Raw genomic sequence first — 17,893 nt, forward strand, 5'->3', positions numbered from 1 at the left:
AGTGAAAGTATTCTTCTTACTGGAAATCTAAACCAGTACATGTCTGTTGTAATCATGAGTTCCAATAATTCTGGATGACATACTGTTACTGAAATATGTTGGATTAGTGCTGAGGTTTTTTCAGAGAGTCCATCTTCTGCCTGTATCTCTATATGCTGAGAAGTGATAATCATGTTCCTTTTTCTCACATTCTACAACACTGAGAGTCTAAGAGTAAACTGAATGAAGGGCAAGCCCTGCACCACATTTTACAAAGGTAATCGATTAAAGTGCTTAAAAGATTGAAAACATCTTAATAAAGTGGCGTGACTTTGGCCCTTTAGCCTGGACTTGCTTCCAAATCCATACCAAACTACAGCTGGTTCTGTGGGCTGGGAAGTCTCTGAATTGAACAGCCACAGCGTTCACTGCACTGAAGAACTGGAAAGCTTTATAAGCCCACCAAGGCTCAGGTGTAGCTTTGGTTTGATATTATCATCAGCTCTATCACTGTTCCATAGATCAGCACTGAGTAATGAACAGCTATGTAATACTGGATTGTCCATAGGCTTTCCCAGCAGCAGCTGTGCAGATTAGCTGCTATTGTAGACGGTTACTTAAAAAAAATCTGTCTCTCTCTGATCTAGGGCGAATGCTGCTGCCATGAAAATTACCCAATCCTTTTTACTTCTGCTTATTTTTTGCACAGTTCCCAGAAACAATTCAGGGTTTCTCATTCCAGGAATCGTGCTTTTGGGTAACAGTCTTAAGCTTATCTTTCTTTTGCAGAAAATATTCAGTATAGCAGCTGAATAAGCAATTATTACATCATAGAACTCTAAGGTTATGCAGATTTTAACCACATTTCTTGCTTTGAACTCCCACACAATATGTTAGGCCAGTTAAGATTAGCAGGCTACCTTATTTTTTTAAAGCAACCATCTGCTCATACACATTTTATCTGTGTAAGCATAGTTCATAGCCAGCTCGTGAATGCATCATGTGTACAAAATCTTTTGAGTGTGTGACCTTTAATCACTTTGTATCCAATATCTCTTGTGAAAAAGATATTTTCTAAAATTAGAGAGCTGAATTCTAACTGTGTTTGTATTCTGCTGAAATCTCTCTCAGACTAACTGTGCATACCACCTTACCATCAGGACAGGCATCCTCACTGTTACCATACTGATATGATTCAAGTTCTTTTAGATGCCCCATGGCACATACTTTCTTTTTTTTTTTTTTTTATTACAGGGACAAGGTAGCGATAAAGCAAACTCTTTGATTTGGTGACCCTGCTCTGGCAGGGCACTTGGACTCCTAACATTCCCACTCCTAACATTGTGTGATTCCCACTCCTAACATTCTGCCACTCCTAACATTCTGTGTGATTCTTTCCATCAACACTTTTTCTTTCTACCCACAGAAGTGATTTCATTATTTGCATGATTTTCTACTAACATTTTGTGTGATTCTCTGATAGACTGGGATTTGCTCAGTTAGCATTCAAAATTACTATATCTGAGTGAAAAGGAAGGAAGATCTCTGGTTTATCTTCATGTTTTTCTGTCTCATGATACCAAAAAGCTGAACAATTGCTTACAAACTGGACTGGACAGTGTATTCCTGAATGCTATAACTTTCCTGTGGGGCTTCTCCCTCCAAATAAAAGGACACCTTTCAGCTGGACACATCAGCCTTTCCCAGAAATGTTTTGCCTCACAGATACCTGAGATTTCTCTGACCAATTTGCATGATATGCCATGCTCTTGGCAAATCAGTTAAAGGGGCATCAGATTCAGAAGAGTAGTACTCTAATTCCCATTCAGTTATCTTTGGCACTGCAGTTGGCACTGTTTGGCACTGAGGGGTGCCACGAGCCCATTAGCTGTGGCAAAAGACACGTGAAAACGCTTGGAGAAAAAAAGAGCCATCACTTTCCACAGAGTAGTGAGGTTCTTCAAGATGTTTAATCAGAGTACTTTGTACCAACTGCTTCCCACTGCCTCTTCCTTTCAGACACCTTGCATTACAGACTTCTGCTTACAAGATGCTGACGAGAGGCCATGAGCCCTCCCCATGCTGTTGGTACAAATGATCTCAGTATGAACCCAAAGATTTCCAACTGGGAGCCACATACATCTATGCATGTACAGTTATGGAAAAGTACAGTTTTGAGACAAGGAATCTATCCTGTTTCTGAGTACTCATTAACAGCTCTTAATACCCAAATAGTCAGAATCAATTCCACTGCAATCAGGAGCTGACACCTGAAGTGTGAGAGACGCATTCTGACATTGAAAGAGTAAAGATTTGTCCCTAATGGATCATTTTAAAAAGGCAAACTTCAAAGCCAAGCTGGAGAAAATGTTTTTCAGTTTTATTGTTGCATTTTAGAGGAATGGCCTTGAGGGTGGAGGCTTTTTTTTCCCCTTCCCCCCCCCCCCCCCCCCCCCCTTTTTTACTCTTGTTTTTCACTTCCCTCTATTCTCAAGAGTATTTTGACAGGATCTTTGGAGGATATGAATTGTGATGTCACTAAAACAGCCTGGCCCGCAGTTCTCCTTCCACAAAATATCTGAACTCCTTCTTTGTCTGGATGCACTCCTACAGACAAGCTTGCTTAGCTTGGCCTGCTTTGAATTTTTGAGTTATTTGGTTGGAGTAGATGTGTGTTGCCAGAGCTGGGAGAGAAGGACTGGTGTCTGGAGCCAGGGATTGTCTTTCTGGGGAGGAACTTGGCTAAGGGCTCATTTGTACAAAACCCTGCAAAAACCTGCAGCTAGCTCTGCTCTCCAGCTAAATATATATCACTTTTCAACACAGATAAGATTAATTGCAGACAACAGTGCTGCAAATACTGTTATTTGTAACACATTGTGTGAAATTTGATGCATATAGTGTTTGTTAGCAATGCAGAGCACCAGACAGGGTCCCTATTCCCAAAGAAGAGATCAAACACAAGTTCATGTCTTTCACCACAGGCAGATATTTTATTTACAAGGCTGATTTTTCTCTGTAGGACTGCAACCTACAATTAGCTTTCAGACACTGGCATGAATGCTGGATACATGGAGGGATTCAAGAGAAATATTGCCTTGACTTCATAATGATAGAAGTTTGACCATTATTTTTGGGTATGTAAGTAAGAGTAGAAGGGTGACCTGGGTCATAGAGTACTGAGCTCTGTTACAAATGAGTATTTAATGTACTTCTGTTAATAAGTATCATTCTTATAAAAAAATGCTTGGTTTACTTGATCCCATAATTCTTATTCCTTTTCACTGCTGTCATACTTGTTGACAGGAATCACATCCTTTCACCAGCTTTACTTATCTAGGCTTAGAATGGTCTATTTCTTCCAGTTTCTCCTCATATAATAGGGCTTTGATTCCCCTGGTCATCCTCTTAGCCTTTCTTTATACATTTTCCATACTGATGTCATTTTTCCTGAAAAGGAATAGCCAGAATTATGTTCAGTACTCCAGAGCTTTGCACTGTAGAATTAATAACTACTTTAAGAATAGCTACCATAAGATGACTGACACATCCTAAAATCTTATTTAAAATTTTTCCTTTTTGCTTTGAATAGTTAGATTATAATCACTAATTGGGAATATAGGTTATTCCCTGCAAATGACTCAGTTGCTGGAGGGGGTTATCTGCTTGCTTTCAACTGCTTTTTACTTTCCCTCATCTAAAGATCTGCTGGTTGAGGTACTCATGTAAACTCTGATTTCCATCAAAGTAAATTTGATCATGAACAAGTTAAATAATATTTCCTCTCACTTCAACAACTGAAACAGGTTAGGAGGTGGTTACAGGGACAAATGGAAGGAGGGTGAAACCCTCTCATATCAGGGGCACCTGGAGAATAACGGCTTTGTAACTGACATAGGAAGAGCCAGAGGAGACAGATGCTTGTCTTTACCAGATTTTCCAGGAAGTCATTTGTGAAGATGGATAGTCTTGAATATAATGCTGCTGCTTAGTGAATTTTTCACCCTTTAGCTTTGCTTGGAACAAAACGAAGAATGAAATGATTATGTGAGGCATTTTATGAGCCAGTGGAGATAGCTGGTCTGGAAATGACCTGGCATGCACTCCCTGTTTTGTCACCAGCTTGCTGTGGGATTTGGGCAAGTAATCTCATCCTCTGTGCTTCAAATTCTTCATCAAAAAGAAGTAATAAGATCTGCCTTCCTCTGCAGCACAGCAACCTGCAGATGAAAGGGTCTTCTTTAATTTTCATTAAGTAATCTGTCACAGAATCATTTAGGTTGGAAGGGACCTCTTGAAGATGATCCAATGTTTGAACATTGTCTCCATAAAGAAGTGTTTTCCCGTGTTCAGATGGAACTTCATATGGTGTAGTCTGTGTCAATTGCCTTTTGCCCTGTCAGTGGACAGTATTGAGAGGAGTCTGGCTGCTGCTTCTTCATCCTTTCCTATCACGTATTTATAAACATCAATTGGATTTCCCCTGGGTTTTCTCTAGGCTAAACAGTCCCAGCTCTCTGTCTGTCCTCATGTGAAAGTCAATCCAGTGCATAAATCCTCTTGGTGCCCTGCAGTAAGTCTGTATCTTTCTTGAACTGGGGACCCCAGGACTGGACACTGCACACCAAATGTGGATTCACTGGTGCTGAGCAGAGGGGCAGGATCACTTCCCTCATCCTGATGCCAGTGCCCTGTCTAATGCAGCCTAAGATGGTGTTGGCCATCTTTGCTGCAAAGGTGTGTGCTGGCTCATGAATAACTTGGTGTCCACCTGGACACCCAGGTCTTTCTTTGCAGAGCTGCTTTCCAGCTAGTAAACCCTTAGTGTGTAGTGGTAAATAGGGTTTATTCCTCCCAACATGCAGGACTTTGCATTCCATTTGCTGAACTTGGTTAAGTTCCTGTCAACTCATTTCTCCAGCCTGTTGAAGTCCCTTTGGATAGCAGCACAGCCATCTGATGGATCAGCCACTCCTCCTAGGTTTGTAGCATCTGTGACCTTGTTAAAGGTGTGCTCTTTCCCACCGCCTACTTCACTGTCCACTTACCTAGCCTGATTGTCAGCTTGTCTATGAGAGTGTGATGGGAGACAGTGTTACAGGCTTACTGTTTGGAGAGTAACCAACAGGTACTATTTTCTCCTCATCCACCAAGCTAACCACCTCATTGTAGAAGGCTGGAAGGTTAGTTAAGCATAATATTCCCTTCATAAATCTAAGATGATTTCTGATCACCTTCCTGCCCTTGATGTGTTTGGATGTTGTTTCCAGGAGGATTTTCTGCGTCACCTTCCCAGCCTGTAGTTTCCCAGGTCTTCTCTCTTGGCCTTTTAGAAGCCAGGAAGACTTTTGCTCTCTTTCATTCTTCACAAGCTTCTCTCATTCACCATGACCTCTTCAAGATAATCATGACTAGCCAGATAATGACATCAACCAGTTCCCTCGGCACTCGTGGGTGCAGCCTGTCAGGACCATCAGTCAAAAACCTTATGAAAGAAAGAGCAAACATCAGAAAGCTCTCCCTCTTGATAACCAGATGGCTTTTTACACAGATTTCATATTTGTTGCACAAGGAGCTGTTCAGTGTCCAGACTACAAGATAATTAATAGGAGAATGTGACTCATGTTTTATTCCAAGTTCTGATACACCTGCTGTGCAGTGAACTTTTGCACTTGGAATATGAAGCAAACCTGTAGTGCTTGTCAGTTCATTAACAGTATTTAGTTTTATTCAATTAAGAGACTCTTGTTAAACTTCATGCTCTGCACAGAAAATTAACTTCAGTATGCTTTTCCACTTAGTGTCAGGGCTGGTATAATTTGGCATCTGTATTAATTTTTCCTTTAATATATAATCAAAATATCATACACCTTTCTGTCTCTCTGTACAATCCTTTCACATACTTGTGAGTAAACAGATTAATTGGATAACAACCTCAGGAAAAAACCCACAGTAGTTCTGCAAATTAACTGGTAGTGAGATTCATCTGTATTTCTTACCAGACTATTATTTGATTTCCTCCCTCCACCCCCCTCTATTCTTAAGGATTTTAAAAGGCTGCTCATTGCTACTGCTGCTTTTAATAATCAAGGAGGCTCTGTCTTTATCTGGAAGGTTAAGGGAAACTGCAGTTTTGCTTCATCAAGGAAGGAATACCTCCAGCACTTGGGCTTATTGCAGGGTGTTAACAGATGCTTCACTTGGCCATGGCTGCCTTTTGGATGGGTACATTGTTCTGTGTGTAGAGTAGGGAGAGGAAAACAAACTGACTCTTTTGTTTTGCTCTTGTTTTTGTTTATTATTTTTTTTTTTTAGCTGCCAGATGCAATATCATTTATTAAAGTTGTATTAAATCTATTATTGTGTTTTTCTTTCTTATTTCTGCAGATCTTTCAATGGAAGAATGCTGTGAGAAGGGTATTGAATGGGCAAATAAAAACAGAATATGTACTTCTCTACCTTTCATATCTGAGTCCAGAGAATGCAGGTACAGAGTTATGTATGATGTATTAAACTAAAATCCATGTTTTCATGTAAAGCTAGGGGGATGATGGGTATGAAAGGTGATTTTGAAGATGAAACATTTGGCTCTCAAATCCAAGCTTTTCAAATCCACATCTAGCCTTGGGGAGCACCTACTGAGTACTTACTTCTGTTCCTTTTTAAGTCCTTTAAGTTTTTGCTGTTGCTCTAGTGTAGAGTTCTCCAGCTCTAATCTGTTTAACAGGTTCTGTCTGTTAGTCAGAAGTTTTTCCACTGTACTCTTCTCACAGGGCTTTGACTGACTCTGGGCAATCATCTCAGTGTGGCTCTGCTGTGGTCAGCAAAGCTTCTTCAGTTTATGATTGTGTGAATGCAACCCTAGCAGTGGTCCAAATACTTGGGCAAAAATTTATCAAGAAACAAAACAGATCCTGTAGATTAATAACCTGTGGATTGAACATGTTCTTATGGATGTATGTGGGAGAGTTTTTCAAAACTGTTTTGCCTGTGTGCTGCCACACAGATGATTGTCCTGCAGTTCTTAGTGGAATGGCTGCATGGGGGAAATTAAAGCTTCAGACAAGGAGATTCCTCGTTGTGTAGAGCGTCCAACAACTGTCAAATGTATTTGACCATAGAAAATAGCAATCTTTAGTACATTTCTTAATTTACTGACATTTAGCAGGGTACTGTTTACTGTTATTTCATCTAGTAAATGAAATAATTAAGTTAAATGTTAAAATCACTTGCACATTTATATTTTGGTTATACTGGATCTCTTTTATGGGTGGGGCATTTATTTTTTTGTCATGGTTTTGTAATGGTTTCTTCTTAAATGTACTTGTTATGTCTAATTTCTGGAGCTAACAATTTGTAATTTGAGGGGCAGTTCCACAGAGGACTTTAAAACACATTACATTGCTCCCCTCGATCTTTTCAAATGGGTTGCAATGTGATTTAACCTTGGTAATTGTAGAAGTGTTGGATTGATGTTTGTTGTGGAAAGAATGTGCCTTGCAGGCAAGTCTGTTCATGTTTTCTGACTTTTGCATTTGTATTGGCATTCAAAACAGTCTTTTAGGCAGAAGAATTGACAGATAGGATTTTAAATCCCAATTTAGGAAATGCTTGAAGAATCAGGAGAGTTACAGACAAAACAGGGAGGAAAATACAGGAAACGAAGTTTACTGAACAATCTGGGAGCGAGAATCTTGATGATTTAGTGATCATTTCATTAATGTGAGTTGCAATTCTGCTGTAAATGTAGTGAATTCTTTTAAATATTTCCATTGTAGAGAGTCTTTAGGACTTAACAGGAGCTGAAAAATGCTTACTAATACTTCTAGCTTTTTATGTATGGCTAATACACATATGAAATTACAGCAGTGTAATGATGAATCAGAAACAAGTAAAGGCATGGATTGTGTGAGTGCTTATTGACAGAAAAAAAAAAGGTGGATAAATGCATTTCAGTTGCATTTATTCATGACTATGATAAATAAATATACCTCCTTCTGAAGCTTGGCTTCACTCTAAAAATGTAAGCAAAATTGGCACCTTTGATGACTTTCTTTTTTCCCCAGTTATGATTGCAAACTGTGAGAGGTACAGAAAAATCCCTTTATGATGCCATTTCAGACACAAAAGTAAGGGCCAGAGTCTACTCCTAGTTAATTGCTAGTGTAACTGGAGCCAGAATGAACAGTGAGGGAACTTGATTCCCTTTGCAAGCACGTGAAGGTAATGACACTAATTTGGTACACTTATTCCTGCTGCACAGAGATGCAAGCAAAACCAGGTCCTTGTGCATGCTGAGGTCCAGGTAGGTGAGACTATGGTGCAGGATGCCTTACTGGTTACAGATTTTCAAAAGACCTTGTTTCCTGCTTTAGAGCCCTACATGCAGTGGGAGCTGCTGGGGTGACAGCTATCTGTCATTTATGTGGTTGTTTAAGCCCCAGCTGGCATCTTTTGATTATCTTGTGCAGCACAGCTTTGGACAGTGCAGATAATCTGACTTGGAGAGCACTAAAACCCCACGATCTCTCAGGTGTACAAACCAATATTACTTGATGCCACATGAATCTGTTTGCCCTCCATATTTCAGCTTGGGTTTGCAAGGTTAGCAGTTAAATGCAAGGGAAAAAATACATCATGAAGTGAACAGATTTGGTGAAGTTACTGAAGTAAAGATGATTTTGTGCAGTTACTTTGCAAAGCCTGTGCAGTGCAGAACAGATTGGATGTGACTGCTTTCCCCAACACGCTTTGCAAGAATTTACATGCTGATTTGAATTCTGTGCTTAGAATAATAACAACGTGATGGCATCTCACATTCAGACCTTCCCTTAAAGCAAGCCCACTGTTAGAGTTTCTTTTGCTTTTCTTTTGCTTATATGAGGAACAAGCTGCTTCATTGAATTAGAATTGCACATTAGTAGTCCAGAAGAATGGATCCCACTCAAACACTGATGTTCTTATATCTGCCATGTGTCCTAGAATCAAGCTGACAGTTCTGTATTTCAGCATCTTTTTAGGATCCTTCCCCCAAAACTGACTTGGCTCTTGAGGGACCTGCCATCAATGTGAGTACAGTTCAAGCTGTAGACATGCTCACTCTCTTGTCTTACACCACGGGTGAGATATCTCCATCTGAGGTTCACAAGAGTTTGGAAGATCAATCTGGCTGCTGTTACTCAGTTGCATCTATGCTGAAACAAGGATCCATGTCCAGTGTCCAGTCATGCCTGCAATCTCTTCTTGTGGTTGCTTATCCCACAAAGGAGTATATTTCATTGTGTTACCACTCTGGACAGTGACAGTATTTTTCCCTGAGTCATCATGACTCAGTAAAGTGAGAGTGTAGAGTTTTAATGAATAGTATCTTTAGCTGTCGTAAGGGCAGCGTTTTGCCCGCCCATCCATTTCCTTGTGACGTGGTTAAGCTCACAGCAGTTGGAAACAGCTGCTGTTAATTTTTGGAACTCAACCTGCCCAATAAATCTTCCTTTCAAAATGAAGAGCATTCCCCTGCCCAGAGCACTTAACAAGTGAACTAAACGCCTGGGCCAGAAACAGTGCATCTCCATATGAGTATTGCGTGCCTTCAGCGCTGTGTCGTGTCCTTTTGGAGTTACCCTGGGAATAACATCATTCATTGTTAGTCTTGCAAGAATGCTTCAAAAAGAAGCTGCACAGCGCTTTGCCAGGTACTGTGCAAAAACAGAACGAAAAGTTGATCTCTGTTCCCAAGCAGGGACAAGTGGCAGCACTTGGATACATGCTTTGCTGGGAACATGAGGAAGTAATAAGACAAGTGTTTGGAGTGATAGGCAGCTGTAACAGTGTGAGAGCTGAAATCCCCCTCCCACACAGACAATAACCAGGCTAGCTCAGTCTGGAAGCAAATGAAAGCTGTATTTACAAGCAAACCTACGATCTATGATGAAACGCAATGAGTATGTACAAATATACGCTATTCACAACATTTACAAGTGTGTACAATCAACAGAAAAATACAACCAAGCCCCCTTTGGGCCCCCCAAAAGAGAGGGGTCCGTGCTTCTTTCCCTCCCCTCTCCTTGAGCAGGCAAAAGGGAAGAAAGCCAAGAAGCAGAGAGAGGTTTGTTAGACTTAGCTTGTCAAGGTCAGTATGTGTGTTACCTTCAGCCAGGAGAGAGAAGGAGCAAAAAGAAGCTGAGCAAGCTGAGACACTGTCACTTTGTTTTGAGTAGATATTCTTTAAACATTTCTACTTCTCCAATAGAAGTGTTTAGAATAATCATTATTTTGCTTTATTACACCCAATAGTGATTTGTTTACATTCTTCCACTTTCTTTGCTCGACCTTTGTAAAGAAAAATCAAAAAGTCTTGAAACCATCACTGCAGCAGATGCCTAACTGCTGATAGATATGTATTGATTTATGCTCTTTTAAGTCTGGAAAAGACAGATTTTTGACATCACAGTTGTGACAGTTTTATGTCTGCAAAAGCTGTTTTGAAGTCTTTTGGCGAGGTTGTCTTTATTAATGATTATCTCTTTGTGGTCACATAAGCATGCCTCGCAGTCAGTAAGATTTTTGGCTTTATAGTCCAAGGGGTAGAAGAACAGTCTGCTGTATTGTCAGGGTTTTATTGCCACTCATTTAGAAGAGCTTGCTTACTTCACTTTGTAAATACTATCAAACTCAGTCCTTCTCTGCCAATATTGTATTAATATTGGCAGAGAAGGACTGAGTTTGATAGTATTGTTCCTCTACGTAGTACATGGCATCAATATAATTTGACCTTTTACCCTCAAGAAAACTTTGATTATGTAATCTACAAAGTTGTTTATGGATTGTAGATGATTTAATTTTGAGGCTTGTTGAATCAATTATTTTTACTCCAGTCCTCTGCTAATTTCTAACACATGATCAGTCAAGTTATTTTCGTTTGTCATATTGTGTCACTCATAATACCAGGTCTTAACTTTCCTGAGTTCATTTCTGTTGCACATTAAACTGCAAACTGAAAGGACTAGGGTGGAGGACCCACTTGTTTTTGCAGAATAACCCTGGAGTGGAATTTAGGTTTTTAATATTTTTTTTTTTGTCCAAGTCCTTCCACTGTGCACATGAATAGCACTGACATAGTCTGAAGATAATAAATAGGTTAATAAATAGGTTGAGAGAACCTGAGGCTAACGAAATTAAGCTGACAACAAAGACCTTGTTTCCAGAGCAAAGTTAAATGTTAATGCTTTTATTGAAAAAAGAAACAAAAAATAGGTGATTGTGAATTTGTGCAGGTTTAGGAGTGCATCCTCTGGGGAGGAGAGTAATACATTTGAAAGGGCTATGGAGGTAAATGAGCATGGAGATTTTTAGCTGGAAATTTATTCCATGAAAATCGGTGACGTTGGTTACAGTTTGACAGAAGGTAAAGGCAAGAATATAACCCATGGTCTCCTAACAAGATTTGTAATAACTTTAATTTTAGAGCAGCATCTGCAATAAAGAATAAGGATTTTTTTTGGTAATGTCTGAGCAATTTCTGTTCACTAATGAGCCATGAACAAAACTCCTCTTTCAGAGTTGCATGAGTTTACCTGAAATATCCCCAGTGAATGTCAGTTATGAAGCATTATGCTCCTCAAGATTCCATATTTGGTGTTCTAGAATTTCAGACATAAATTCCTATTTATTGCAAGAAAGTTCTGTTGCACTGTTTTGACTGAAGGTCTGAATGTGGCAGATAAGGAGGAAGTAATTTGGGGCTTTTAAAAATTGTTATTAGGAGTAATTTAAAAACAACAACCAAAAAAAAACCCAGAGGAAAGTATTTTCTTTTTTTGCAGAGAACAATATTGTAAACTGTGTGTTGTTATGAAGTCAGTAGGAGTGCTGCAGAGGAGGAGTTGAAAGGTTTTACATGAAGAGACACATCTAGATGTCCTATTAGCCAGCAGAGATGGCTCCTTTACCCTGGTGTGAATTAGGAAGTGGGTATGTGTTATATTAGGGTCTAAGCCAGGGAGACACACATAATTTAGCAATGACAGGAAGGGATGCTCTTCATCTCAGGAGTCTTGGAGTCTGAAGAGCTTGTGTGACAGTATGTTCTAGCAGCCACCAGGATGTGGGCTGATGTGCAAAGGGGAAAGGATGGTTAGCTGGCCAGGCTGAGTTGCAGCTGGAAGACCAGCACTGTGCAGACTTTTCTGGCATTTTCCTCTGCCATCTTCTAAGGATTTCTACCTCTGTTAAAGCCACACAGGTGCTTTACAGTCTCAAACAATATTTGCTTCCAGTGTAGCTTCACTGTAGGATTTGGGCAATGAAGTGTGATTTTTATTGTTGTTGTTGTTGTTCTGAGAATGAACAAATGGTATTTTAATCCAGGATTCAACTGATGTTTAATTCCTTGTTACAATTGGGGTGGGCCACATGACTTAGGAATACAGCTGTGGGAAACATTTTTAAGAAACATCTTTGTTTTGGTTGAAATTGCCAATATGTCAGTTTTCAAAGAGATTACTTGGATTTGGGAAGAAAAAAGCCACATTGGAAATCAAACAGCTCTACTGAAAGACTGCTGTTGTTCAGTTGTTGGTTGTTTGTTTGTCTGTGGCTAACATATCTAGCTCCTCAGCAGGACTTGGAGGACTAACAGAGCTGGAAAGTCTCAGCTCTCACAGTCTTGGGCTTGAAGTTCAGGTTTCCAAAGTCCTGACAGTCAGACCACCCCAGAACTGGGCAGGGAATGGAAATTCTGCTTCAGAGGGAATTTCAGCAACAAAAAGGCTACATATTCCTCCAGACTGGAACTAAATCAAATATATAAAAAAAATCCTTCAAATATTCTGCCAAATAAAGTTACTGTCCTGGGCATAACTTCTTGCTATGAATTTAAAGTCTATTTTAGAATAATTTCTTCATGAAGTTACCCTGGGTTTTGTTCCTATGCATTGAAATCTCATAGCTGTTTTTGTCCAAGTGGGAACTGCACAGTCAGACCATTACAAAATCCAATAAACATGAACTGGGACTCTTCAGGAATGTAGCTTGACAGCCTCCCCTCACCAGTATGCAGACACAGATGCAGAGTCTGAGTCCAGTACCTCACACTGTCTGGGAGCTGGAAGCTCACCCTATGGTCAGCCAGGGCAGAGAAGCTCCTCCAGAGGTGATACATGGGAATCCTTTTATCTCAGATGACAGGAGGAGAAGCTGGTGGTTCAGTGGTACAGCTAACCAATCCCTCTTCCTTATACCCTAAAATTTCCAACAAGATTTTTAAGAGTAAAGGTTATTTGCTTGCTGAATATATTTACATGACTTTATGTATTTCTAAGCAGTCCTGGAAAAAATGGCAACTTGCTATTCTTGGTGCATTAGGACATCTTGGGGTGCATTAAGAAAGAGTGTGTCTAGCAGGTTGAGGGAGGTTCTCCTTCTTCTCTGCTTTGCCCTGGTGAGACCACAATCTGGAGTAGTGGTGTCCAGTTCTGGGCTTCCCAGTTCAAGAGGGACAGGGAAATACTAGAGAGAGGGCTACAAGGATGATTAAGGGAGTCTAACATCTGTCCTGTGTGGAAAGGTTAGAGAAGACTGTCTCAGAAGACTGAGACAGGATCTTACTCATATTTACAAGTGTCTGAAGGGTGGGTGTCAAGAAGAAGGGGCCAGTCTCTTTGCAGTGGTACCTTGCGATAGTGTGAGGGGCAACCAAAGCAAACTGGACACAGGAAGTTCTGTCTTGACATGAAGAAAGACTTCTTTCCTGTGAGCTTGCTGGATCCCTGGAGCAGGCTGCCTAGAGAGGTCGTGGAGTCTCCTTCTCTGGAAACTTTCAAAACCTGCCTGGACATGTTCTTGTGTGGCCTGCCCTAGGTGATCCTGCTTTGGCTGGGGGTTGGACCCAATGACTCCAGAGGTCACTTCCAACCTCTACCATTCTATGATTCTGTGAAATTTTACTCTTCAGTTCAAGTAACTAGAGCTGAGGAAAAAAACTGGGTGAATACTCTTAACAGCAAAGAGAATGTGTTCAGTGTTGTTGGTCTGTAAGATGTATAAGATTTCCTACATTGATGGGCATAAAAGTGGACTTTAAGGGGTTTCTGTGCATTTCTTATTGAGCTCTAACATATCAGGGCATGCCTTTTAGATGCCCCAATAAATATAATTGATTAGCTTGGGTTGCCTTTGGGATTGTTTCCTTTTCCCTTAGCAACTGGGGTAACATTATTCGTAGTGGAATCGGGTTATCACAGAACACCTGGATAGTTTTTATATCTTTGATTGTGTAATCTGATTTCTTACTCTTAACTTTTCTCTCTTACCCAGTGTTTACTACAGGAGGTAGCAGTATAAAAGCTTTAAAGTGCAAGCTGCACCCACGATGCAGAGTGATGTTTAGAAACACAGCCAACAAAGCAGAGTTATGTGTGGAAATAGAGTGGGGAGAAGGGAGATACCTTCTTCAGTCTGTTTTACATTCAAGTGTAGGAACAAATCTCCTCATACAGATGTTTTCCACAGGAAGAAATTTTCAACTTACTCCCTGAAACTGTTTTATGAGCAGTGGAACTACAAAGCTGAGCTTCCTGCAGATTTTTAAGCTATCTCCTCTCCATAACTTCGTTCCCTGTAATATTCTACTCTCCCTTGGTTTTTGTCTCCTCTTGATTGCTATATGCTCTGTTTCTTGTTATGGCTTTCCTTGGTTTCTTCACTTCTTCTCCTGTCTCCAGTTGTCTCATGGAGCAGCAGCACTCATGAGCTTCCTTCAAGAGGTTTGTTTCAGCAAGGGGCAACAGGTGTGAGGGTATGGCATCATGGAACTGCAGAATGTGCAGGACCTGACTTTTCTGTTTGCCAGACCTCTCACCGTCCTCTCTTCAGCTACCAGCTGCCACAAAGCTCAGGAATGTGAGTCCTGGAGACCTTGAGCCCTATGGAAAATGTGGCTGAAGTTGCCTAAAAAAAAAAAAAAAAATTAGGACAGACTGCAAGGTAGACAGGCAGTTAGACTATATTAAACGTATCACCTACATGTTCTGCCTGCTCCTGGGGAGTATTTTTACTTTGTAACTAAAATAGTTGGCCACAGGAACTTCTTTCCATGAGACTGGTAGAAGCGCTAATTGTCACAAATTGCTTTGTCTGTGCTTTTCTCTGTATCTGACATTCTTCTCCCCTTGCTTCCATCCTTTTGTCAGCATGACACAGGTCCAGTGCTGCCGCAGCCAGATGGAGAAGCAGTACTGTTCTGATGGGATTGAATACGCCAACGTGCGTGAGGAATGTGACTCACATGCTGGTGAAAATGCCACCTGTGAAGCTGAATACTTCAAGGTGAGGTATCAGAGCTACCCTCTTCATCTTTATGAAATGGTACTGCCTGTCTGGATTGGTATTCAGGATTGGCCCTGAAGGTCACTGTGCTCAGGTTGATGCACACAAACATTTTTTCCCACCTAAACCTCTTGTTAAGGCTGTCCACTTCATGCCTCTTTGAGAGAAGCAGTTCCTCGTGGGGTGAAGCAGACAGTCTCATGACATTTTGGCAGAGGGTAGAGTGCAAAAGTATGGAAAGTCTTTAATGGGAAACTACTTTTGCATGAGGACATCAATGCTGTAGGAATGCAGTGAGAAACTCAGACGCTTTTCTGACTTTAGCTCTCATTAGGACTTCATGGCCTAAGGTCAAACTAAGTGGTTTTCAGTACTGGTGGTCCAAAGGGGGTAGGGCTGAAGTTAATCCTCTCAGTGTACTTATAAATCCAGCTTGTTTATGTGTCTGTAGTTAACATGACTTCAATTTACAACTGAATGGAGACATCTGTATGCTTGTGATAATAGTGTTTGAAGTTAGAATAAAAGTGACTAGCAGTGGCATCTTTGGTTAATCTGTGCCTTGCCCTCTGCCTTTCTTACTGGCTTTGTCTCTCATTTCTTGAAAGGGACCATATTCATACCACTCTGCAGAGTGTTTTTGGAAGAAAGTTCCACCAGTAAGATCATGGCTTTCACCATGACCCAGTCATAACCAGCTCTGGTCCTGTTAGGGATTTCCTTCAGTGTTGATGAAAATAAATGAAAATTATTTTAGTTCTTCCCACTGCTCAAAGATGCTGAATGTTTTGGTCTATTCAGTTAAAAAAAAATCTACTGTGTAGAAGATGACAGACAGCTACCTGAAGGGAGGCTGTAGGCAGGTGGGGGTCAGTCTCTTCTCCCAGGCAACCAGCAGCAGAACGAGGGGATGCAGTCTCATGTTGTGCCAGGGGAGGTATAGGCTGGGTAGCAGGAGGAAGCTCTTCATAGAGAGAGTGATTGCCCATTGGAATGGGCTGCCCAGGGAGGGGATGGAGTCACCGACCCTGGAGATGTTCAGGAGAAGACTGGATGAGGCACTGGGTGCCATGGTCTAGTTGATTAGATAGGTCTGGGTGATAGGTTGGACTGGATGATCTTGGAGGTCTCTTCCAACCTGGTTGATTCTATGATTCTATGATCATGTCTGACTCCTAAGTTTCATGTCTTCAAAATGCTGGCTTGATCATGGGCCTGGCAGTCAGATGCTGCTGATGCCAGGGCTGTGAAGGAATCCATGTTCTCGCTGTGAACAGAAGAAAGGTAACACATTCTGATGAGCCTGGCATTTATGGGTTGTCACAAACTTACCTGTGTGTGCCGCATGATTTTGTCCCACAGTGGGTTGTGTCCCTCAGAGAGGGTGTGTGCCACCTGTTAACCACGTTCAGGGTGCTTCTAGCATACAGATTCCTCTATGCAACCTTTAATGTTAAGAAGCCTGTCCACCTCGTTCTGAATGTGACATGAAAAAATATTTAGCCCTCTGTGTTGGTACTCTAAAGGGCTGTGAACAAGGACTGTGATGAGTTTTTAACACATACCATGGGACAACCCTAAACCAGAATGCAACTGTTCAAGGAAACTCACTTTCCCATCTGTTGACTGATGCTTTCCTATGTGGGCTTGTCAGTGTGAGGAAGAAGAGTTACTGATGTGTTTTAAAATGACCAGACTTCTCTAAAGATGGCAGCTTTTCATGGTGATAGCTGTATTTTTAAACAAAATGGGCTGGGCCTTGATCTCTGCCCCTGAAAATAAATCACATAGCTCAGCACAGCTCATGTCACGTAACTGATGTCTTTTCCCCCAACAGTGCATGAAGGCTGTTTGGAACACTCGCTGGCCTGTGCTAACCCCAAAATATGCTTCAGCATTATCTGAGAGGATGTTAGTTGCCCTTAGAGCTTGCTAATATTTAAACATTACAGACAATTGTGGGACAATGCTTGAGCTGTTTAATTTACTTATATAAACTTAGCCAGTGTTATTTAATCTTTGTGAGCCATGTTCTGACCCCTATTCCCACATGGGAATATCCTTCACTTAATAACTGTACTGAGGTAGCTGTAGGAGTGTCTTTGTGTATATACTGTGACCCATGATGGACATAGATGGTTTTATGTTCTATATGTCAGTGAACCATTCATCATTTCTTTTGTGGAATACATTTTCAATCTGATGGCCTTGAGACATACAGTGTATCTCACAATGGTGCCCTGCTTCTGGTAAACAAACTTGAACATTTCCTATCAAGCCTGTCCTCCTGTGGGTTTGAATCTGAATTTGCCTGAGTTGGTTCATTTTTGTTTAGTTTAGGTAGCATAGGAAATCTTTTGGATCTTCTTTCTTCTTTTGATTTAGTAATTCAGTTAGTAGGATTAATCACAGCACTTTGCAGCTAATGAGGCAGCTAATCTTTCTTTTTTTGGAAAGAAGATGAAAAGACCGTATTTTGAAAACACTTCCCTCAGCTTTTACACTTAAAAGCAGTGGGCAGAGGTAATGATGTGCATAATTTTTCTCCTCTCTCCTTTTTTTTCCTTTTTTTTTTTTTTCCCCTTAAGCA

General features: G+C 40.8%; 1 protein-coding gene across 1 annotated transcript in view; it reads left to right on the top strand.

The window, feature by feature from the left end:
- FBLN1 (fibulin 1) overlaps positions 1 to 17,893 on the top strand; it is a 92,178-nt gene that overhangs the window by 11,689 nt on the left and 62,596 nt on the right. Inside the window, exons 3-4 of the mRNA XM_054399738.1 lie at positions 6,367 to 6,466; positions 15,168 to 15,303. Coding sequence (XP_054255713.1) covers positions 6,367 to 6,466; positions 15,168 to 15,303 — 236 coding nt within the window. The remainder of the gene's footprint in view (positions 1 to 6,366; positions 6,467 to 15,167; positions 15,304 to 17,893) is intronic.

Source organism: Indicator indicator, chromosome 3 (assembly GCF_027791375.1).
Source record: "Indicator indicator isolate 239-I01 chromosome 3, UM_Iind_1.1, whole genome shotgun sequence".
Lineage (NCBI taxonomy): Eukaryota > Metazoa > Chordata > Aves > Piciformes > Indicatoridae > Indicator > Indicator indicator.